Raw genomic sequence first — 17300 nt, 5'->3', positions numbered from 1 at the left:
TCCTCCTCTTTTTCTTCTTCTTTCTCCTCCTCATCCTCCTCCCCCTCTTCTTCCTCTTCCTCTTCCTCCTCCTCTTTTTCTTCTTCTTTCTCCTCCTCCTCCTCCTCCCCCTCTTCTTCCTCTTCCTCTTCTTCCTCCTCTTTTTCTTCTTCTTTCTCCTCCTCCTCCTCCCTCTTCTTCCTCCTCTTTTTCTTCTTCTTTCTCCTCCTCCTCCTCCCTCTTCTTCCTCCTCTTTTTCTTCTTCTTCCTCCTCCTCCTCCTCCTCCCTCTTCTTCCTCTTCCTCTTCTCCTCTTCTTCAGCCGCCTTGCCCCCTCAACCCTTCCCTCGAGAAGCCCACCTCGCTCCTCCGCTTCAGCCGAATCCCAGGCGGACCCCCCATTTCCCCCCTTTTCCTGAGGAAGAGGAGGAGGAGGGAGGGTCTCTCGGTCACACACACACACACACCATATTGGACTTTACACACACACCCAGCCCAAGCAGCCAAAGGAGGGGGAGAAAAGTCTGGACGTTGGCTCAGGTAACCGTCTCCCCAGAGAAGGCTGGGGATACTGGGACTTCTCTCACCGGGAGCACGAGTTTCTTCTCTTTCTTTCTCCCGTTTTATTTTTAATTTCTTTCGCTTCTTCTGGATTTCCTAGAGCTCCCCCCCCCCAAAAAAAAGCCCCTTCCTGAACAGTGTATATATATCCCAAGTGCAAGATCTTGAATGCAAGCCCCTTTCCCTGAAAGTCCATCAAAAGCTTGAATTCTAGCCCCTAAGTCCCTCCAGATCTGGATTGGAATCATTTCCTATGTATTCCCCACTTATATGGGAAATGGATCCAATCCAGATCTGGAGGGACTTAGGGGCTAGAATTCAAGCTTTTGATGGACTTTTAGGGAAAGGGGCTAGAGTTAAAGCCCTGTGAATTAAAGGTCCTCCTTCCCCCCATATTTTTGGGGGGCTGTTGGTGGTTGCGGGGGGGGGGGGTCTTTCAAGGAATCAACCTGCTTTAGAGGAAGGATCCAGTCTCCGAAATAAAGAGATTTCTATCGTTTGAAATAAAGCGTGGAGGGGGGGGGGGGAGAGGGAAAAAGAAGGGGGTTAGATTGAAAATGGCTGTGTTGGGATCGGGTGGTTTTGTTTGCTTTTGTTTTCCTTTTGGCCGGGGGTCGATCTTTACGTTGCTTGGAAGTAAGACTCTTCAGAGTTGAACATCTCCTTCAGGGTTTAGGATGGATCCCCCTTAAAAAAAAACCACCCCATTTTCAGAAGCCGAGAGTTCAAGTTTCTCCTTTGCAAACGAAGAACCAACGACCCGAAGAGTTCGTAGAAAGGGCGAAAGGCTAACTGTTCCCAGGAAAGTCTTTTTTCTTTTTAATCCCTCCTTTTTTCTTTCTTTTTTAAGGGACATGGTTTTTCTTTTTCTTCACCTTCGTGGGATGAAGTGATACCTTTATCCCAGATCCAGGAGTGGAAAGAGACACTATTCGCAGCAGCATCCGCGCTGCAGAAATGATCCGGTTTGGTAACCCTTTCCATGGCTCCCTGCTATGGAATTCTGGGAAGGCTAGTTTGTTGGGGCACCTCTGGCGCAGCCCCTGTCTGTCTGTCTGTCTGTCTGTCTGTCTATCTATCTATCTATCTATCTATCTATCTATCTATCTATCTATCATCTGGGAAATGTAGACATACCTATACTTATACATATATGTGTGTGTGTGTGTGTAGGGGAAATGGATCCAGTCCAGATCTTGATGGACTATGAAACCCCGGTGCCCCCAACAAACTACCCTTCCCAGAATTCCATAGCATGGCAGCCCAAACCTAAACCCCGACGCCTCCATTTCTGACAGCTGCTCCAAGGGAAATCCCATTGAGTTTGAGGGGTTTCTTTCCAGGCAGATGGGAAGACAGAAACCAACAGACATAGGATCGGTGACAAGAAAATGGTTTGAAACGTCCATGGGATTAAAAAGGAAAAGGAAAAACGGGTTTAAAGACTTAGCTAGAAACGCCCGACTTGCAGGGTTTGCTTTAGGTTTTGTCAACGTTTGGCGACGGAGCGATCCTTTTTCTATTGAGGGTGAGCCGAGGTCCTAATAACCGCAAAGGAGGACAAAATGTAGGACAACTGAAGACCTAAAATAAAATGTAGGCTGTTACCCAAAGAAAAGATCCAAACACGCCTATCTAAAACGCCAACTCCAGGCTCCAAACGGAGGGCGTTTTGGAAACTCCTCTTTGGACCGAAGGCTGGGATGGAGGACGTGTCCTGGAAAAGGAGGACACCCGGTCAGCCAGGGCTCCAAGGTGTCTTTGCAAAGCAACAACGGAAAGGGCCGTCTCTCTTCTTTGCCATCCTTACTTTCCTTACTTTTCAGCGCTGTTCTTTCTTCCTTTTCCTCCATTAGTTCTTCATTTAGAAAAAAATAATATTTAAGAAAAAGAGAGGAAGAAGAAGAAGAGAGAGGAAAGCTAGTTCTTCAAGGTCTCCTCTGGCTTGGGATTACTGGAGAGTGAGACAGATAGATAGATATAGATATATAGAAAGATTTCCCCGCATCGTGAAAGATAACGGTATTGAAGAGTTAGGCTTTTTCCCTTCTGAAGTTTTGCTTCGCTTTGGACAAAGCGGTCCTCATCCTCATTTCCAAATAGTTGAAATAATAATAATAATAATAATAATAATAATAATAATGTCAAAAGTGCTATAAGAGCTCTATCTTTGAATAACAATAGTTGCTTTTTTATTATTTAAAACGTCATGATTTCATGATTCCCAGCCCAAGCCAAAAACTGGACTATCATGGGACCAAAAAAAGGGGACATTTTTGGACATAGGGGAACTAACCTAGATGTGTAAAACCACAGACAAGGGCCTAAATACCCCGAAGGCACTAGATTCCCGTCTGGACCTGGAAGCTAAGCAGGGCCGGCCCTGGTTGGTAGATGGATGGGAGACCGCCCGCGACTACCAAGGGCTACATTTCGGAGTCCAAAAAAGAAAAAAGAGGCCACCTCTGAGTATTCCTGGCCTAAGAAAAGCCCTGTGAGGTCGCCATAAATCGAGAGGCAACTTAAAAAAGCACATATAATAGTCCCTCTCTCACACACATATATATGTCCCTTTAATAGTTGCTTCCAGACTGCCGAAATAATCCGCTCTGGTGCCCCGACAAAGCTCCCATTCCCACAGCGCCATCAAAAATAAAGAGGATAAAAACCAACGAAGAAATGAATCGAGACCGTGATCCTAAATCGGAGTCGGCTTGAACAGTCGCCGCTTTAACTTGCTGCCTGGCTCAACGGCTATGGAATTCTGGGAGTAAACTCCCAGAATTCCATAGCCTTTGAGTCAGGCACGAAGTTAAAGCGGTGCCAAACCGGGTTATCTCTCCCGTGTGGATGCAGCCTTAAAAGCTGTTAAAATGGCAGGAGCGCCAAGGCAGGGGTCCTTATTCTGCCTCCTTGTCTCAAAAGGTCTTATCTTATCTCTCAAAAGATCCCAAGGGTTCTGCGGCTTATCTCAAAAGAGATCCTGTTCTCATTCATGTTCCGATCGCGAAGGCAGCCCGACTTGGTTCCTCCTCGAGTGACTTCACTTCCCCGAAATTAGCAATCAGGGGAGGGAAAAGGAAAGGAAAGGAAAGGAAGAAAGAAAGAAAGAAAGAAAGAAAGAAAGAAAGTTTCATCCGGTGCAAAAGTGTCTCCCTTTCTTTCTTTCGCAAGAGGAGTGGGGAGGGGAGGGGGGGAAGGAGGCTGAAAACGTCAGTGAGGAAGAGGCGGAGGAAGAGGAGGAGGAGGCAAGGAGGGAGGCAGGAACTACAGATCCCTGGCAGGACATTCCGAGGAGGGACAGAAAAAAGGGAGCGATCGAGGGGGGCTGGCCAGCTCTAGCAGCGGCTCCGATGTATGGGTTTCTGGGACGATCGGAGGGGAAGCCTTCTCAATGGACGGGACCATTAAGGTGAGGAGGAAGAAGAGGAGGAGGAGGAAGAAGGAGAAGGGAGGGAGGGAAAGGGAGGGAGGGAGGGAGGAAGAGGAGGAAGAAGAAGAAGAAGGGAGGGAAAGGGAGGAAGAGAAGAAGAGGAGGAGGAGGAGGAGGAGGAGGAGGAAGGTGAAGAAGAAGAAGGGAGGGAAAGGGATGGAAGGAGGAGGAGGAGGAGGACCCCCGATTGCCCCCTGTTTGGCCTCCCCCCCCCCCCTCAGCAATGGGGTCCGGAGCATCGGTTGGGAGCTCAAGCATTGGGGATGGATGGAAGGAACAGAGCTTTCTTTTATCCGATGTGTGTGAACCCCCTTCTCCTCCCCAGAGTCCACACACATCTGTAGCCCACCGCAAAGGAGAACCCGGGAGCCTTGAATGGAGGACCCTCCCCAATAAAAGCGGGGGGGGGGGCTTACTGTTAGAGAGAGAAACTTCTGCTTCAAACTCATTCGCCAAAGGGAGGGCATTTTGGAAGGTGGAAATGGAGGACAGGTCCTGGGAAAGGAGGACATGTGGTCACCTTGATCTCTCTGCCCTCCCCACCCCTGGATCCACGTCGGGGCTGGGGGGGGGCTGGGGGGTTCCCCCGATCCGATGCTAAAGAGCTCTGAGACCTTCTCAACTGAGTCTCTGGCGGGGTTCGTTGCTTTGGTAGAATCATAGACTCCTAAAGTTGGCAGAGACCACAAGGGCCATCCATTCCAACCCCCTGCCATGCAGGAACTCACAATCAAAGCATCCCTGACTTTGGAGGGAAGGGTTGGCATTTGGCGGTTACCCCCCCCCCCCCCCAGCCTTCCCTTTGTGCCAAGTGTTTGGCATCTTTTCTCCTCCTGATGGACTTCGGACGGTGCAGTGAATTCAAATGGCAATAGGTATTTTACTCTCTTGCTCCCCCCAAAAAAAACCCGCTTTATTTATTATGGGAAAGGGGGCATCATGGGGTTGAGAGGGGGGTGAGTACCCCTGGCTTCCAAAGGCAGCTTTTCCTTCTCTTTTCCTTTGGTTCGTAAAGCAGGATGCAATAGGGTGGCACTGGAAGCCAAGGTGGCACAGCATCTTTTCTCCTCCTCCTGCCATCCCAGCCTTAGAACCTGGGAGGGAAATAGCAATAGCGATAGCAGCTTCATTTATATACCACTTCATACCAGTGGCTCTCAACCTTTGGGCCTCCAGATGTTTTGGACTTCAGTTCCCAGAAGTCCCAGTCATTATGTTCATTGTCCGGGAATTCTGGGAATTGCAGTCTCAAAAATTTAGAGGACCAAAAAGTTGAGGACTACTGCTCTAAGCTGCAAGCTAATCCCCCCCAACAAACACACAACAAGCTGGGTACTCATTTTAGCAACCTCAGAAGGATAATAATAATAATAATAATAATAATAATAATAATAATTTATTTATAGCCTGCCCAATGACAAGGAATCCAGGTGGGTTACAGCAATTAAAATACATAGAAAATACAATTAAATTCAAAATAGTCCCTTCCCAACCCCCCACCCCCCACAATCCCAATACAAAAATTACAATTAAATAATCACCATTTAAAAACAATAAAATACAATAGTATTAAAATTAGGGGGGGAATTGGTGGACAGAGCAACAAAAATTACACTAGGTGGGGAGAGGGGCTAGGTTGGGTGGGGAGGAAGAGATCCCTCTTAAGAGCCTTCTTAAAGGCTGTGAGAGTAGAGATGTGGCAGATCGGTCCATAGTTTCAGAGCAGCAATAGAAAAGGCCCTCTGGGTAAGCCTGAGTCAAGCCTGAGCCCTGGCTGGAATTGAACTTGCAATACTTGCATGTGCAAAGGAGGGCAACAAAAATGGTGAAGGGTCTGGAAACCATGAAGCCCTACAAGGAGAGACTTAGGGAGCTGAGGATGTTTAGCCTGGAGAAGAGAAGGTTAAGAGGTGATATAATAGCCCTGTTTAAATACTTGAAGGGATGTCATATTGAGGAGGGAGCAAGCTTGTTTTCTGCTGCTCCAGAGAACAAAACCAGAAACAATGGATGCAAGCTCCAGGAAAAGAGATTCCAGCTCAACATTAGGAGGAACTTCCCGACAGTAAAGTGGAACAGACTTCTTCCTCGGAGATTTTGGTGGAGTCTCCTTCCTTGGAAATCTTTAAACAGAGGCTGGATGGCCATCTGTCAGGGATGCTTTGACTGAGAGTTCCTGCATGGGAGAATGGAGTTGGACTGGATGGCCCTTGGGTCTCTTCCAACTCTATGATTCTATGATCATCATCATTAGAATTATCATGACTTCTGGTATATGGGTAAAGGAGAGGGAGGATCACCAAGAAGAAATTGTCCTCATCACTCTCTCTCTCTTTTTAATCTCTTTTCCTTCCTCTTTGGAAAAGAACTCTCCCTTTTCTTCCCCAGCCTGTCCAAAATCTGTCCCAAAGCCCCCTTAGCCCCAGTGGCATCACTATGAAATTAAATAAATAATAATAATAAAAGTTTTATTTATATACCGCAGCCTTCCATAGATCAGGGCGGTGTACAACAATGAAAAATACATAAATCAACAAATCGCGCGCAAACAGTACATCAAAGAAACAATAAAAGCAATGAAAAAGATAAAACCCCAGTTAGCCCTTCCTCATGGCCACGGAAGAGGAGGGAGGCCCTAAAAGATGTTCATGGGGGGAATGCTTGATGAAATAAGAAGGTCTTTAAATCCTTCTTGAATTGGGCCAGGGTGTGTAGGGGGTGCGGACCGCACCAGGTGACACCCTAAACGAGGGTGACACCACTGCTCCTCAAACACTACTTTTGGGCAGAAACGGGCAGATGTGCCATTCATCTGCTTCCTTTTAAAGTCCTTTAAAAGATGGTGGGAGTGGGGTGAAGATCAGTGGGAGAAGAAAGGAGAGGCCCTCCCAAAATTTCAAATTTTTTGAAATTCGAAATTTGATTTTTTAAAAAAAATTGAAATTTTGAAATTGTTTAATTCTTTTTAAATGTTATTTTCTTTAAAAAAATTAACCAAATCTTCACTATGCGTGTATATGCTTAGGTTGTGCGTACGATATTGTAATTTGAAGGTATAAGTCTAATTTTACTAGTTGTTTATGTCGTGGCAGGTAAAGAGGTTTTTACGCTGCTGGGTACTGTTTTTTTTCCTTTGAAGAGTTTTGGACTTTAAATTTTAATCATGTCTTGTTTTTAATTGTTTGAATTGTGTAACTGTTTTTTTAATTTTAATCTTGTATTTTAGAAGTTTTATAGTGCTTGAACTTGGGCCGTTTTAGATTTGTAAGCTGCCTTGAGTCCTCATACTGGGAGGAAGGTGGGATATAAGTAATAATAATAATAATAATAATAATAATAATTATTATTATTATTATTTATAGCCCACCTCTCCTTGGAGGATCAGGGAAGGCTACAATCAAGAATAAAAGATACTAAAATAATAACACAGTCCCTAACCCACAATTAAAATACAACAGCATAAAAATCAGTTATTAAAATTGCAATAAAAATTACAATAAAATTTAACCCCCATTAAAATGAGGCAATTTAAGGGAGAATCCAGGAAACACAGTTGTGGGACAGTGGAGAGGTCCCATGTATGACTCTGGAAGAGATCCGTCTTGATGGCTTTTAAAAAAGGCCTTAAGAGATGTTATGTGACGAATCTCCTCCTCCGGTAGGTCATTCTAAAATTTAGTCAAAGTAAACATAATAATAATAATAATAATAATAATAATAATAATAATATATGGAAATTACAATTGATGAGTAACATTAGTGTGGAAAACAAGCACTGCTGAGAATGCTGCATAGTGTGAAATGGGAGGAGGTCAAGGGAAGGGTGACACCATGAATGACCGCAAGGGGTGACACCAACCCTAGGGATACCGCTGCTTAACCCCCCTATGGCCTCTACTGAGGGGGTCACTCTTTCCTCCCCCCAATTCATGGGGGAGGGGAACGTGACCCCTCCCCAAGCTAAGGCCATAGGTCCTCTAGGAGGGCTTTAAAAGCCCTGGGGGCACAGTGGTTAAATGCCTGTACTGCAGCCACTCACTCCCTGAGATGCAGCTGCCAGAGATGTAGGTGGTTTTCTGGGGGAAGTTAGGAGTAAACACAGGGAGAGGCAGGCTAAAATAATAATAATAATAATAATAATAATAATAATAATAATAATAATTATTATTATTATTATTATTATTATTATTGGACACATTAGGTGCAGGAGACCAGTTGCAAGTCCCCCTCCCAGTTGAAATGTGTTCTGGGTCTTTACTCTCTCTCTCTCTATCTAACTCCCTTTCTTTCAAATGACTGCTTCAAATGCTTTGCACATATATAATGAGATACCTTGGAGAAGATGGGATGCAAGTCTAAACATGAAATTCATTTCTGTTTCGTATACACCATGGGCACATAGCTCAAACACAATGTTAGACAACAACTTTGTGCATGAAACAATGTTTGCATACACTGAACCATTGGGAAGCAAAGGTGTCGCTGTCTCTGCCACTCATGAGAAATGTTTTGGATTTGGGAGCGTTTCGGAGTTTGAATTATTGGATAAAGGATACTTTACTGATACTGCATTACAAGGAAGTGACCGTCTGGGGATGTTGTGATTATTGTTGTTTTGCTTTGCTGCAACCCACAATAATGGGAGTGATGGATGAAGTCAAGAAGGAGCCCTGGCAGCCCTATTGGGTGGCAGCATGCTTGGTTTGGCCAAAGCTTATTGGTCTCCTCTTGTTTAAAGGGAAAGGAGATCCTCCAAATGGAGAGGGATTGGCTTAAGTTATCCAGGGCTTGAAGTATGTGTTTTGCGGTTATGAATATTATTTAATATTGCTAATATAACTCTGGATCTGATAATAACATATGATCAAGAACAGCAACCCCCCCCCCCCAACTATGGGCTCACTCTCTCCTTAACTGGACACCTTTCCCACTCTTCCAGTTCTAAGACTTCAGTTTTGTGCCACTTTGTGGAAGAGATTTTTGAGGAGTTTTTGACAGTAGAATTATTTCATATGTTTATGAAAGGTGTGTGTGTGTGTGGAATGAACTGGGCTTAATTGCTGCCTTTTGTGGGAATTTGAGAAAGGCAATCCCTGGGGACAAATGCTTTGATTGTCAGTGGCAGTCTCAATGACTGCAGTATGAGCATGCAATTCTTATCCCGTTTCTACCTATTTCAAAACGTTGAATGCCATATCTGTGCAAACACCCCACTCAATGTGCATCAGCTGAAATCTACATGCGATGTGGCAGATAACAAGGCCAATGCGATTTTAGGCAGCATCAACAGAAGTATAGTGTCAAGATCAAGGGAAGTAATCGTGCCACTCTATTCTGCTTTGGTCAGGCCCCACCTGGGCACCACAATTCAAAAAGGATGTTGAGAAACTGGACTGCGTCCAAAGGAAGGTGACTAAAATGGTGAATGGTCTTGAAACCATGAAACCCTATGAGGAACACTTTAGGGAGCTGAGGATGTTTAGCCTGAAGAAGAGAAGGTTAAGAGATGATATGATAGCCCTGTTTAAATACTTGAAGAGATGTTAAATTGAGGAGGGATCAAGCTTGTTTTCTGCTCCTCCAGAGAATAGGACCCAGAACAATGGATGCAAGCTGCAGGAAAAGGGATTCCACCTCAACATTAGGAGGAACTTCCTGACAGTAAGGTCTGTTCGACAGCAGAACACATTCCCTCGGAGTGTAGTGGAATCTCCTTCCTTGGAGGTCTTTGAGCAGAGGCTGGATGGCCATCTGTCATGGATGCTTTGATTTAGATTTCCTGCATAGCAGAATGGGGTTGGACTGAATGGCCCTTGTGGTCTCTTCCAACTCTATGAGTCTATCAATGATTCTATGTGCAGGTTGGCCCTTGGATAAACCACAAAGTATTAACCCCATAAATCAGGGGTGGGAAATGTATGACCCTCCAGATTTTGTTGGTCAGCAACTGCCATCATACCCTACCATTAGTTCTTCTAACAAGGGTTGATCAGAACTTCAGTCCAACAGCTGGAGGGCCACACATTCCCCATCCTTGTCTTAAAACAGCAACAAAACCACTGATTTTGCCTTCAGGTACTGAGAATTTGTCCTTCAGGTAATCAGATAATCTGGGGTTTTGTTGCTGGTTTAAGATAAAGTTGGGGAATGTGTGCCCCCCCCCCCCCCAGCTGATCCCAGGTCTCCTTGATTTACAAATGTCTAAATCATGTTCATGTTACAACTGAGGAAGATCCTCCAGGATGCTCAGCTTATCTGATTGAGGCAGGAACCTGGTGTAGGAAATCTTTCATAACCCCCATTTAAAATATGAGGTTCATCAGAGGTGTCTTCTGTGAAGAAGAGTGTAGCATTCTCCATTTCGTAATATGCAATGCATTTATAATAATAATAATAAAAACTTTATTTCCAGGGTGATCAAAGCGGTTATATTTATATTCTGTTCACCTACTTGTAAAATTTAGCAGGTGAAATGGCTTGTCTTGTGTTTTTGCAAGGAATAAATATTGCATATCCCTGCCAGTAAAATGTAATAAAGGGAATTATGAATGCCTGTGCTAAATGACATTACAATGAATGCTATGGCAATGAAGGAGAGTTGCCCTTGATGAAATCTCATGGTGTATGCCATGAAAGCACAAAGGGTTTATAGTAATGTAGTGCCCCATTGGTTGGATAATCTCAGAGGAGGATAAACAGTCCTATGGAAGTGAAGAAAGTCAAGATTTATCAGCACTTTAGTGAACGCATAGATCTAAGGCAGTTTTCTCTGGTGTTATGATTTCCAGATATGTTAGAGTGCAGCTCCTATCATTCTTTACTATTGGTCACGTTGGCGGCATCTGGATGTTGTAATTTAGAATGTTTGGAGAACTGTTGGATTGTGGAAGGCTGGTTTAAGATACCAAAACAGATGCTGCTTTATTAACAAATGGCATTTCCTACAGTAGGTATCTCTAAACTCTGGGTAGATAGCCACCACATTCAATTCCCAGGGATGCTGCACTAAGCAAAATGCCCATCAAAAATGCATATGTGAGTATAGCTATAATGATGAGGAGAGCCAGTGTGGTGTAGTGGTTTGAGCATTGGACTATGACTCTGGAGTCCAGGGTTCAGTTTTCTGCTTGGCTATGGAAACCTTGAGTGAGTCACACAATCTCAGCCCCAGAAAACCCCATGATACCCCTTTAGTTTCCATAAGTTGGAAATGACTTTAAAGGCACACACAACAACAACGATGATGATGAGCAATAAGGTGAGTGTTATTCATAATAATAACCCTGCAATATAACCTTGTTCTTTCATGACCCCTTGCTTCCTGACTATTATAGTTTTTGTTCTGTGGTTGCTTTGTATGCAAATAGATGTGAGATGAGAGTGTGGACTGGGGTACTAGTTGCAGATGTCTTAAAAGCATTGAGGGGTGTTGACATACTTTCTGAAGGGAAGGGGCCGAATGGGAGAAAACCTCCAGTGAAAAGTTTCAGGTTCCATTGGCAACCTTACTTTCCTCAGGCAAAGTGTGTAAGCAGGAGGGGAAAAAAGATAGAGACAGACTTAGATAACATAGGTCCAAACACATTGCAGACATAATCCAGTTTGAGACCACTTTAACTGCTCTAGCTCAGTGCTGGAAATTGGAGTTTATTGTGGTACCAGAATTCTCTGACAGAGAAGGCGCAATGTCGCACAAAACTCTAGTTCCCAGAATTCCCTAGCATTGAGCCAGGGCAGTTAAAGTGGTCTCAAACTGCAGTGCATTTTGGCACATATTTATCTGTAAGCATCTGAATGATCCCAGTCAAACGTCAAGTTCCCATCAGTGTTCACGGTACAACTTATCACCCAGGACCTAAAATTCTTGTAAACTATCTCATCCATTTACTGATACAATCCAAGAAATGACTGATATGCTACTAAGAAAAAAAAAGTCTCTACATTTTAACATTAATGCATTTAGGAAACCAGGGCTGATCATTTCCCAGTAGGTCAAGCCAAAGGTTGCCAAGGTGAAAAAAACAAACCCAAAGCAAACCCTTTGAAGTGATGCATAACACATTCTGTAATGCTTGATCTTAAGAAAAAAGCACTAGAAGATGGTCAAGAAAAAATGAGTAAAGCTAACAGAGGTAGCCGCTGCCCAGGACTTTGGGCAGGATTCTTTACTGCCCATCCTGGAGGTCTTTGGTATTCCCATGTCTTCTATCCAAGTACTAACCAGGTGCGACCCTGCTTAGCTTCCAAAATGAGAGAGGATAAGGTGTGTCTGAAGTGATATGGTGGCAGCAGTTCCTTGCTAATCTGGAGGCAACTACCAGTGCACCTGGCAAAGTCCTAACGGTAACTGGCATTTTTATGCAGCTGGTGCTCCTCTGGTTGAAAATTCAGTTTGCCACAACCTAACAGATGGAGGAGGAAAGATCATTGAAGGGACAGACAAGGAACTATTTGTGCAGCCTGAAAAGGAAAGAGCAGCTGCCCACAAGCCTCTGTTTGTCCAACTTCAAAGCTAAAGCTATGCTCATATACTACAGGTTTGCACCTGTTTCAAGCATCCAAAACATAAGAGACACTGAGTGCATACTGACTTTCCGAGCTCCTGATGCTCATCCTTTCCCCATGTTTCTTGTTCTGATATCATGGTTTTACAACATGGCCAATATGCTCTTGATCTGAAATTGAAGGCTTTCATGGCTGGCATCAATAGTTTTTTGTGGGTTTTTTGGGAGAGCTGGCCAACTTCTTTTCAGTGCCAACATTCTCTGAAGATGCCAGCCACAGATGCAGGCGAAATGTCAGGAATAAACTCATCTAGAACATGGACACATAGCCCAAAAAACCCACAAAAAACTATGCTCTTGATCATTTGTATTACTTTGGCCACCTTATCCCCTAGCATCAAAGTGAGGATCCGTTCTTATGGCCAGAAGCACTACTTCTGTGCTCCAAGCAAGTGATCCTCTCCACAATAATAAGGGGTCTTTCACACTACATTATTATAGCATTGTGAATCCTGGAATTTGTAATTTTGTGTAAATTCTAAAAAAAAAACACCCTCCCTTCAAATTCCAAAATTTCATATGACGGAAGGATGGTAGTTAAAATGGAATCGTATTGCTATAATTGTGAAAGGTCCTAAGAACCACCTAAGGTCTGATAGAAGGGATTAAACTGAATCCTCAGGGGGCTTTTAGGGCCCTTACTACACAAGATTCCATTTTAATTACCATAGTTAGTAACAGCAGATACTCAGCTAGCTATGTAAAATGGTAGCTGCCCCTGCTCTTTTTGTAGATCTTCAAACCATAATGGAGGCGAATGGAATGCTAAATGCTTGGCGTAGATAGGAATAAATTCACTGCAGAGCTACTATTGCAATAGCTCTTCTCTGTGAAAAGAGGAAGGAGCAATGTTTGATTTTCAGCGGAAATGTGTGTGCATATACATGTACACCACATGCACATTTTCACGCTGACTTGTATCATTTCAGAACAAGGAAGGGCAACTTATTGGGGGGCGTTTTTTCACTCTTGCAGCCCACCCCAAGTGTTGCACCACTGCAGCCAAAATAATTGGAGGTGAGGTCAGGCCACTTTCACTATATGGTAATTTTTGGCTGATTTTTAGCCAGGTATTTTAAGGTATGTGTGGGCTCTTGGTGGGTTCTGAAAGATAAACTACTGGTGGTATGGGCTGTTCGACAGTGGAATACATTTTCTCAGAGAGTGGTGGAGTCTCCTTCCTTGGAGGTCTTTAAAGAGAGGCTGGATAGCCATCTGTCAGGGATGCTTTGACTGAGAGTTCCTGCATCGAAGAATAGGGATGAACTGGATGGCCCTTGAGGTCTGTTCCAACTCTATGATTCTATGATTCTGCAGAAACACCTCCATTTTGCAGCCACAGAGTTTCATGTCTAGAGCTGTTCCTACACTGAAACAAGTAACGAAAATTCCTATGGTTGAAGGTTTCATGTCTGTTGAGGCGGATGCCTGGTGAGCTGGATCAGAGCTTGGAAATGTTCCTTCTTTTTCTGAATGTCAGCTCCCTTATCTTCAAGTAGCCAGCATGGTGGGGGCCATCTGGGAATTGCAGCCCCCAAAACTATATTTTCTGAGTCTGGGTTAGACTGGATTGATTGAACCAATCTATTACCTTTAGCTGTGAATGCAAACTTATACTCGGCTATTAAATACGGCCCACAAAGTATAACAGGGTCTACAAAAGTCTACCATTGGAACCATCTCACCCTTGAACAAGATTATTAAAAAAAAAAAACTTTGGTTTTGTGAAACACTTTCATTCAACTGTTTTCTTTCCGCATGGTTTTAATAAAAAATATTGCCCATGATATTGCAGTTTTCACATGGAGTTAATCTATTATACATTAGAAGCACCATTTCCATACATTTGTACTTGAGGGGATGCCTATGATTTCCAGGCTGTGTTTAATCATCAGAGTTTTGTGAAGTTTGTGAATCCCCCACCCCTTTGTATATCAGTCTTATTGTATGATCCTCTTATTTATACCTAGGATGATGATGATGATGATGATGATGATGATGATGATGATGATGATGATGATGATGATGATGATGATATGAAGTATCTGATCCCAAATATCTAGAAAGGTTGGATTTGTTGTGTAGTGGGTTTTTTCCTTCCTCCCCTAGTCAGGATTTCTGATCTCATTTCTTTACTGTTGTTGTTATTTTTCTTCTTGTTGTTGTTTCCACAGTCTGCAGGTCTACTTGTGTTTTGCACCATCAACAATTCGGATTAGATCCCATAGTTTAGGAATCAATGAGATATTAGGAGATAATCTGTCATATTCTAAGGAGTGTTGCTTTCTGTAACTGTATTATTGTGGTCGTATTATAGCGATTTCATTCAGATGTTTTGTCAGTCCATTTGGAATTGTTCCCAGAGCAGCTATCACTACTTGTACCTATTACTGCTGGAACAACAACAACAACAACAGCCAGTTGGTTGACATAAGCCTGATAGCATCAGATCAGAAATGAGCGTGGTGATAAGGGAAGATATGATATTTGCAATGGAACAGGCATGCAAAGGGTTAGGCACATTGTTTATCCTACAATTTGCTCTTAGCAATTTCACCCCTGCAGCCAGTGTGGTGTAGTGGTTTGAATGTTGGACTAGGAAGCTGGAGACAAGGGTTTGAATCCCTTCTCTGCCTTGGGCAAGTCACGTTGTCTTACCTTAAAAGAATGGCAATGGCAAAACTCTTTGAGCAAATCTTGTCTTAGGGTTTCCACAAGTCACACATGACTTGAAGGCACACAACAACAACATCCCTCCTCTTGGCATGTTAATGTTCTGAAACAAACAGGAGTTGGGAACCTGTTTGCTGGGTTACTGTGCTTAATTTACTAAACAAATGTGCTTTGATTTGTTGCATGCGAGAGCGAGTGAACACTACAACTCCATAACTCTTTGTGTGTAATTTTTGACCTTTTTCCAACTGTTCCCATACGCAGCTTCTTCGACTTCTTCCAAATTTGATTGACTTATAACTCCATCCGAACCCACCTTGCATCAGTTCTTTTTATCAGGCCAAGAGAGACTTCCTGTGCTCCACAGCCTGGCTTCCTGATGTGTTTCCTTTTTCCCTTTTGACAGAACAAAGGAAGCTATAACTCCTCGGTTGCTCCTGTTCCAATTCTCCCAGGGAGCTTCGCATAATGTTTGCATTGAACCTTAGCTCCTTTCCTTTCCTTTTCAATATTTTTTTGGTAAAATAGAATTGTCTGAGTACTGGCCTGTATGTTTTTCATTTTCAATACTATTTTCAACAATTTCTTTTCAGAAAGAATTTTTTTTGAGGGGGAGGAGCAAAAATTGCTTCCTTTTTTGAGTTATGTATAAACTCCAAGTTGGAAAGGCCGGGGGGAGGGGGGGATCATCCTCCATCCATAAGGTCCAGCATTTCAGAGATGAAGACTGGGGCACATGTGTACAAACAACATTGGAGTGTGATTAAGCAGGTATACATTATTAATGAGGAAGAATACACAACTTAGGAGAGTTCCTGCATGGCAGAATGGGGTTGGACTGGATGGCCCTTGTGGTCTTTTCCAACTCTACAATCCCATGATTCTATGCAGCTGTTTGCTTTTGCCTGAGCCTCCTGGAAAAGGCAAGGTTTTGTTTCTTCCCTGCTCTGCCCACTGCTGGGTCACCTCATAGTAACTGGAATAAACTGGGAACAAAGAGCGAAAATAGGAGGAGGAAAGAAAAACTGGGACATTTGAAAAGCAGCTGAAAAAGTGCTGCTAAAATGGGACATATATTGTGTGTGATAGAGTAGAGTACAGGACAAAATATACTAAATAAAGCTTTCAAGGGAGAACATTTTGAGAATGTTCTAATACAAACCTGGACAATTATTCCTACAACTCTCAACCAGTGTCCAGTATTTATCCCTTCAGAGAATTCAGCACTGAGAGGAAACAAATATGCTGGTTGTACCTGGTCAGAAATATCGCACAACTACAAGTCTTATAACCACCACCACCACCAAAACGAAGGGTGCACTGATGTATAATATTGGCAATTGCTAATTTTTGCATAAAAGTGGACATTTAGAAAGAATTAATGGAAGTTAAATACGGATGCAATACATTTTAGTGTGATGGAAGAAACTGACTTAATGGCCTGCTTATCCAGGGGTAGTGTCTTCTTTAAAGTAGAATGCATGGTCCCCTTAACCACAGGTTTTCAGAGCATGCCTCCTCCACACCACAGCAATACGCAATCGACCAATAGGGACACCATACTGTAAATGCATTCATTCATCTGTGTCTATTGACCAGTCCCTATTTTTGTGGCCCTTGTCTCTGGGAATTCCCTACTGACTTTCATCTTTATTTTTGTTTTCCTTGGCAGGAATGGGTAATATGTTTGCAGTGTATGTTGTTTGATTTCTGAGGTGCGCTCGCCTTCCTAACATCCCTAGAAATGAAATATCTGAGTGGCTCAGTGGATGCATCTTGTCTCCAGTGTGCTTCCACATAAATATGGATGCATGGATGCAAGGAGGCCATAGATAGATAGATAGATAGATAGATAGAGAGAGAGAGAGAGAGAGAGAGAGAGAGCGAGAGAGCGGCCCATCATTTCATACCCTGAAGATGTTCAAAAGTAATTTAAGCTGTTGATCACATAATACTGCAAGCCGCTGGCATCTTTTCTGTCTTTCACTGACACTGAAAGAACCACTGTCTTCATAGAGCTTTTACATTAGTCATTGAGGACACTGGCGACTGTAGAATAAACAAATGTGTAAAGCTTGTTGAAATTGCTTT

At 43.3% G+C, this 17300-nt stretch overlaps 1 protein-coding gene across 3 annotated transcripts in view; it reads left to right on the top strand.

Annotated features, from left to right (window-relative positions):
• Positions 1–392: 392 nt before the first annotated feature.
• Positions 393–17300, top strand: part of FLI1 (Fli-1 proto-oncogene, ETS transcription factor) — a 108899-nt gene continuing 91991 nt past the window's right edge. For 2 of the 3 annotated variants that reach the window (XM_089537658.1, XM_089537657.1), the window contains exon 1: positions 3752–3951. In XM_089537658.1, the coding sequence (XP_089393784.1) occupies positions 3934–3951 (18 nt within the window). In that variant the 5' untranslated portion in view covers positions 3752–3933. Of the gene's footprint in view, positions 519–3751; positions 3952–17300 lie in introns of those variants that run through there. The other variant, XM_089537659.1, reaches the window with a different exon arrangement.

Source organism: Sceloporus occidentalis, unplaced genomic scaffold, assembly GCF_023333645.1.
Source record: "Sceloporus occidentalis isolate IW3139 unplaced genomic scaffold, rSceOcc1.0.p SCAF_9, whole genome shotgun sequence".
Taxonomy (NCBI): Eukaryota; Metazoa; Chordata; class Lepidosauria; order Squamata; family Phrynosomatidae; genus Sceloporus; species Sceloporus occidentalis.
This window is presented reverse-complemented; position numbering and strand designations above follow the sequence as displayed.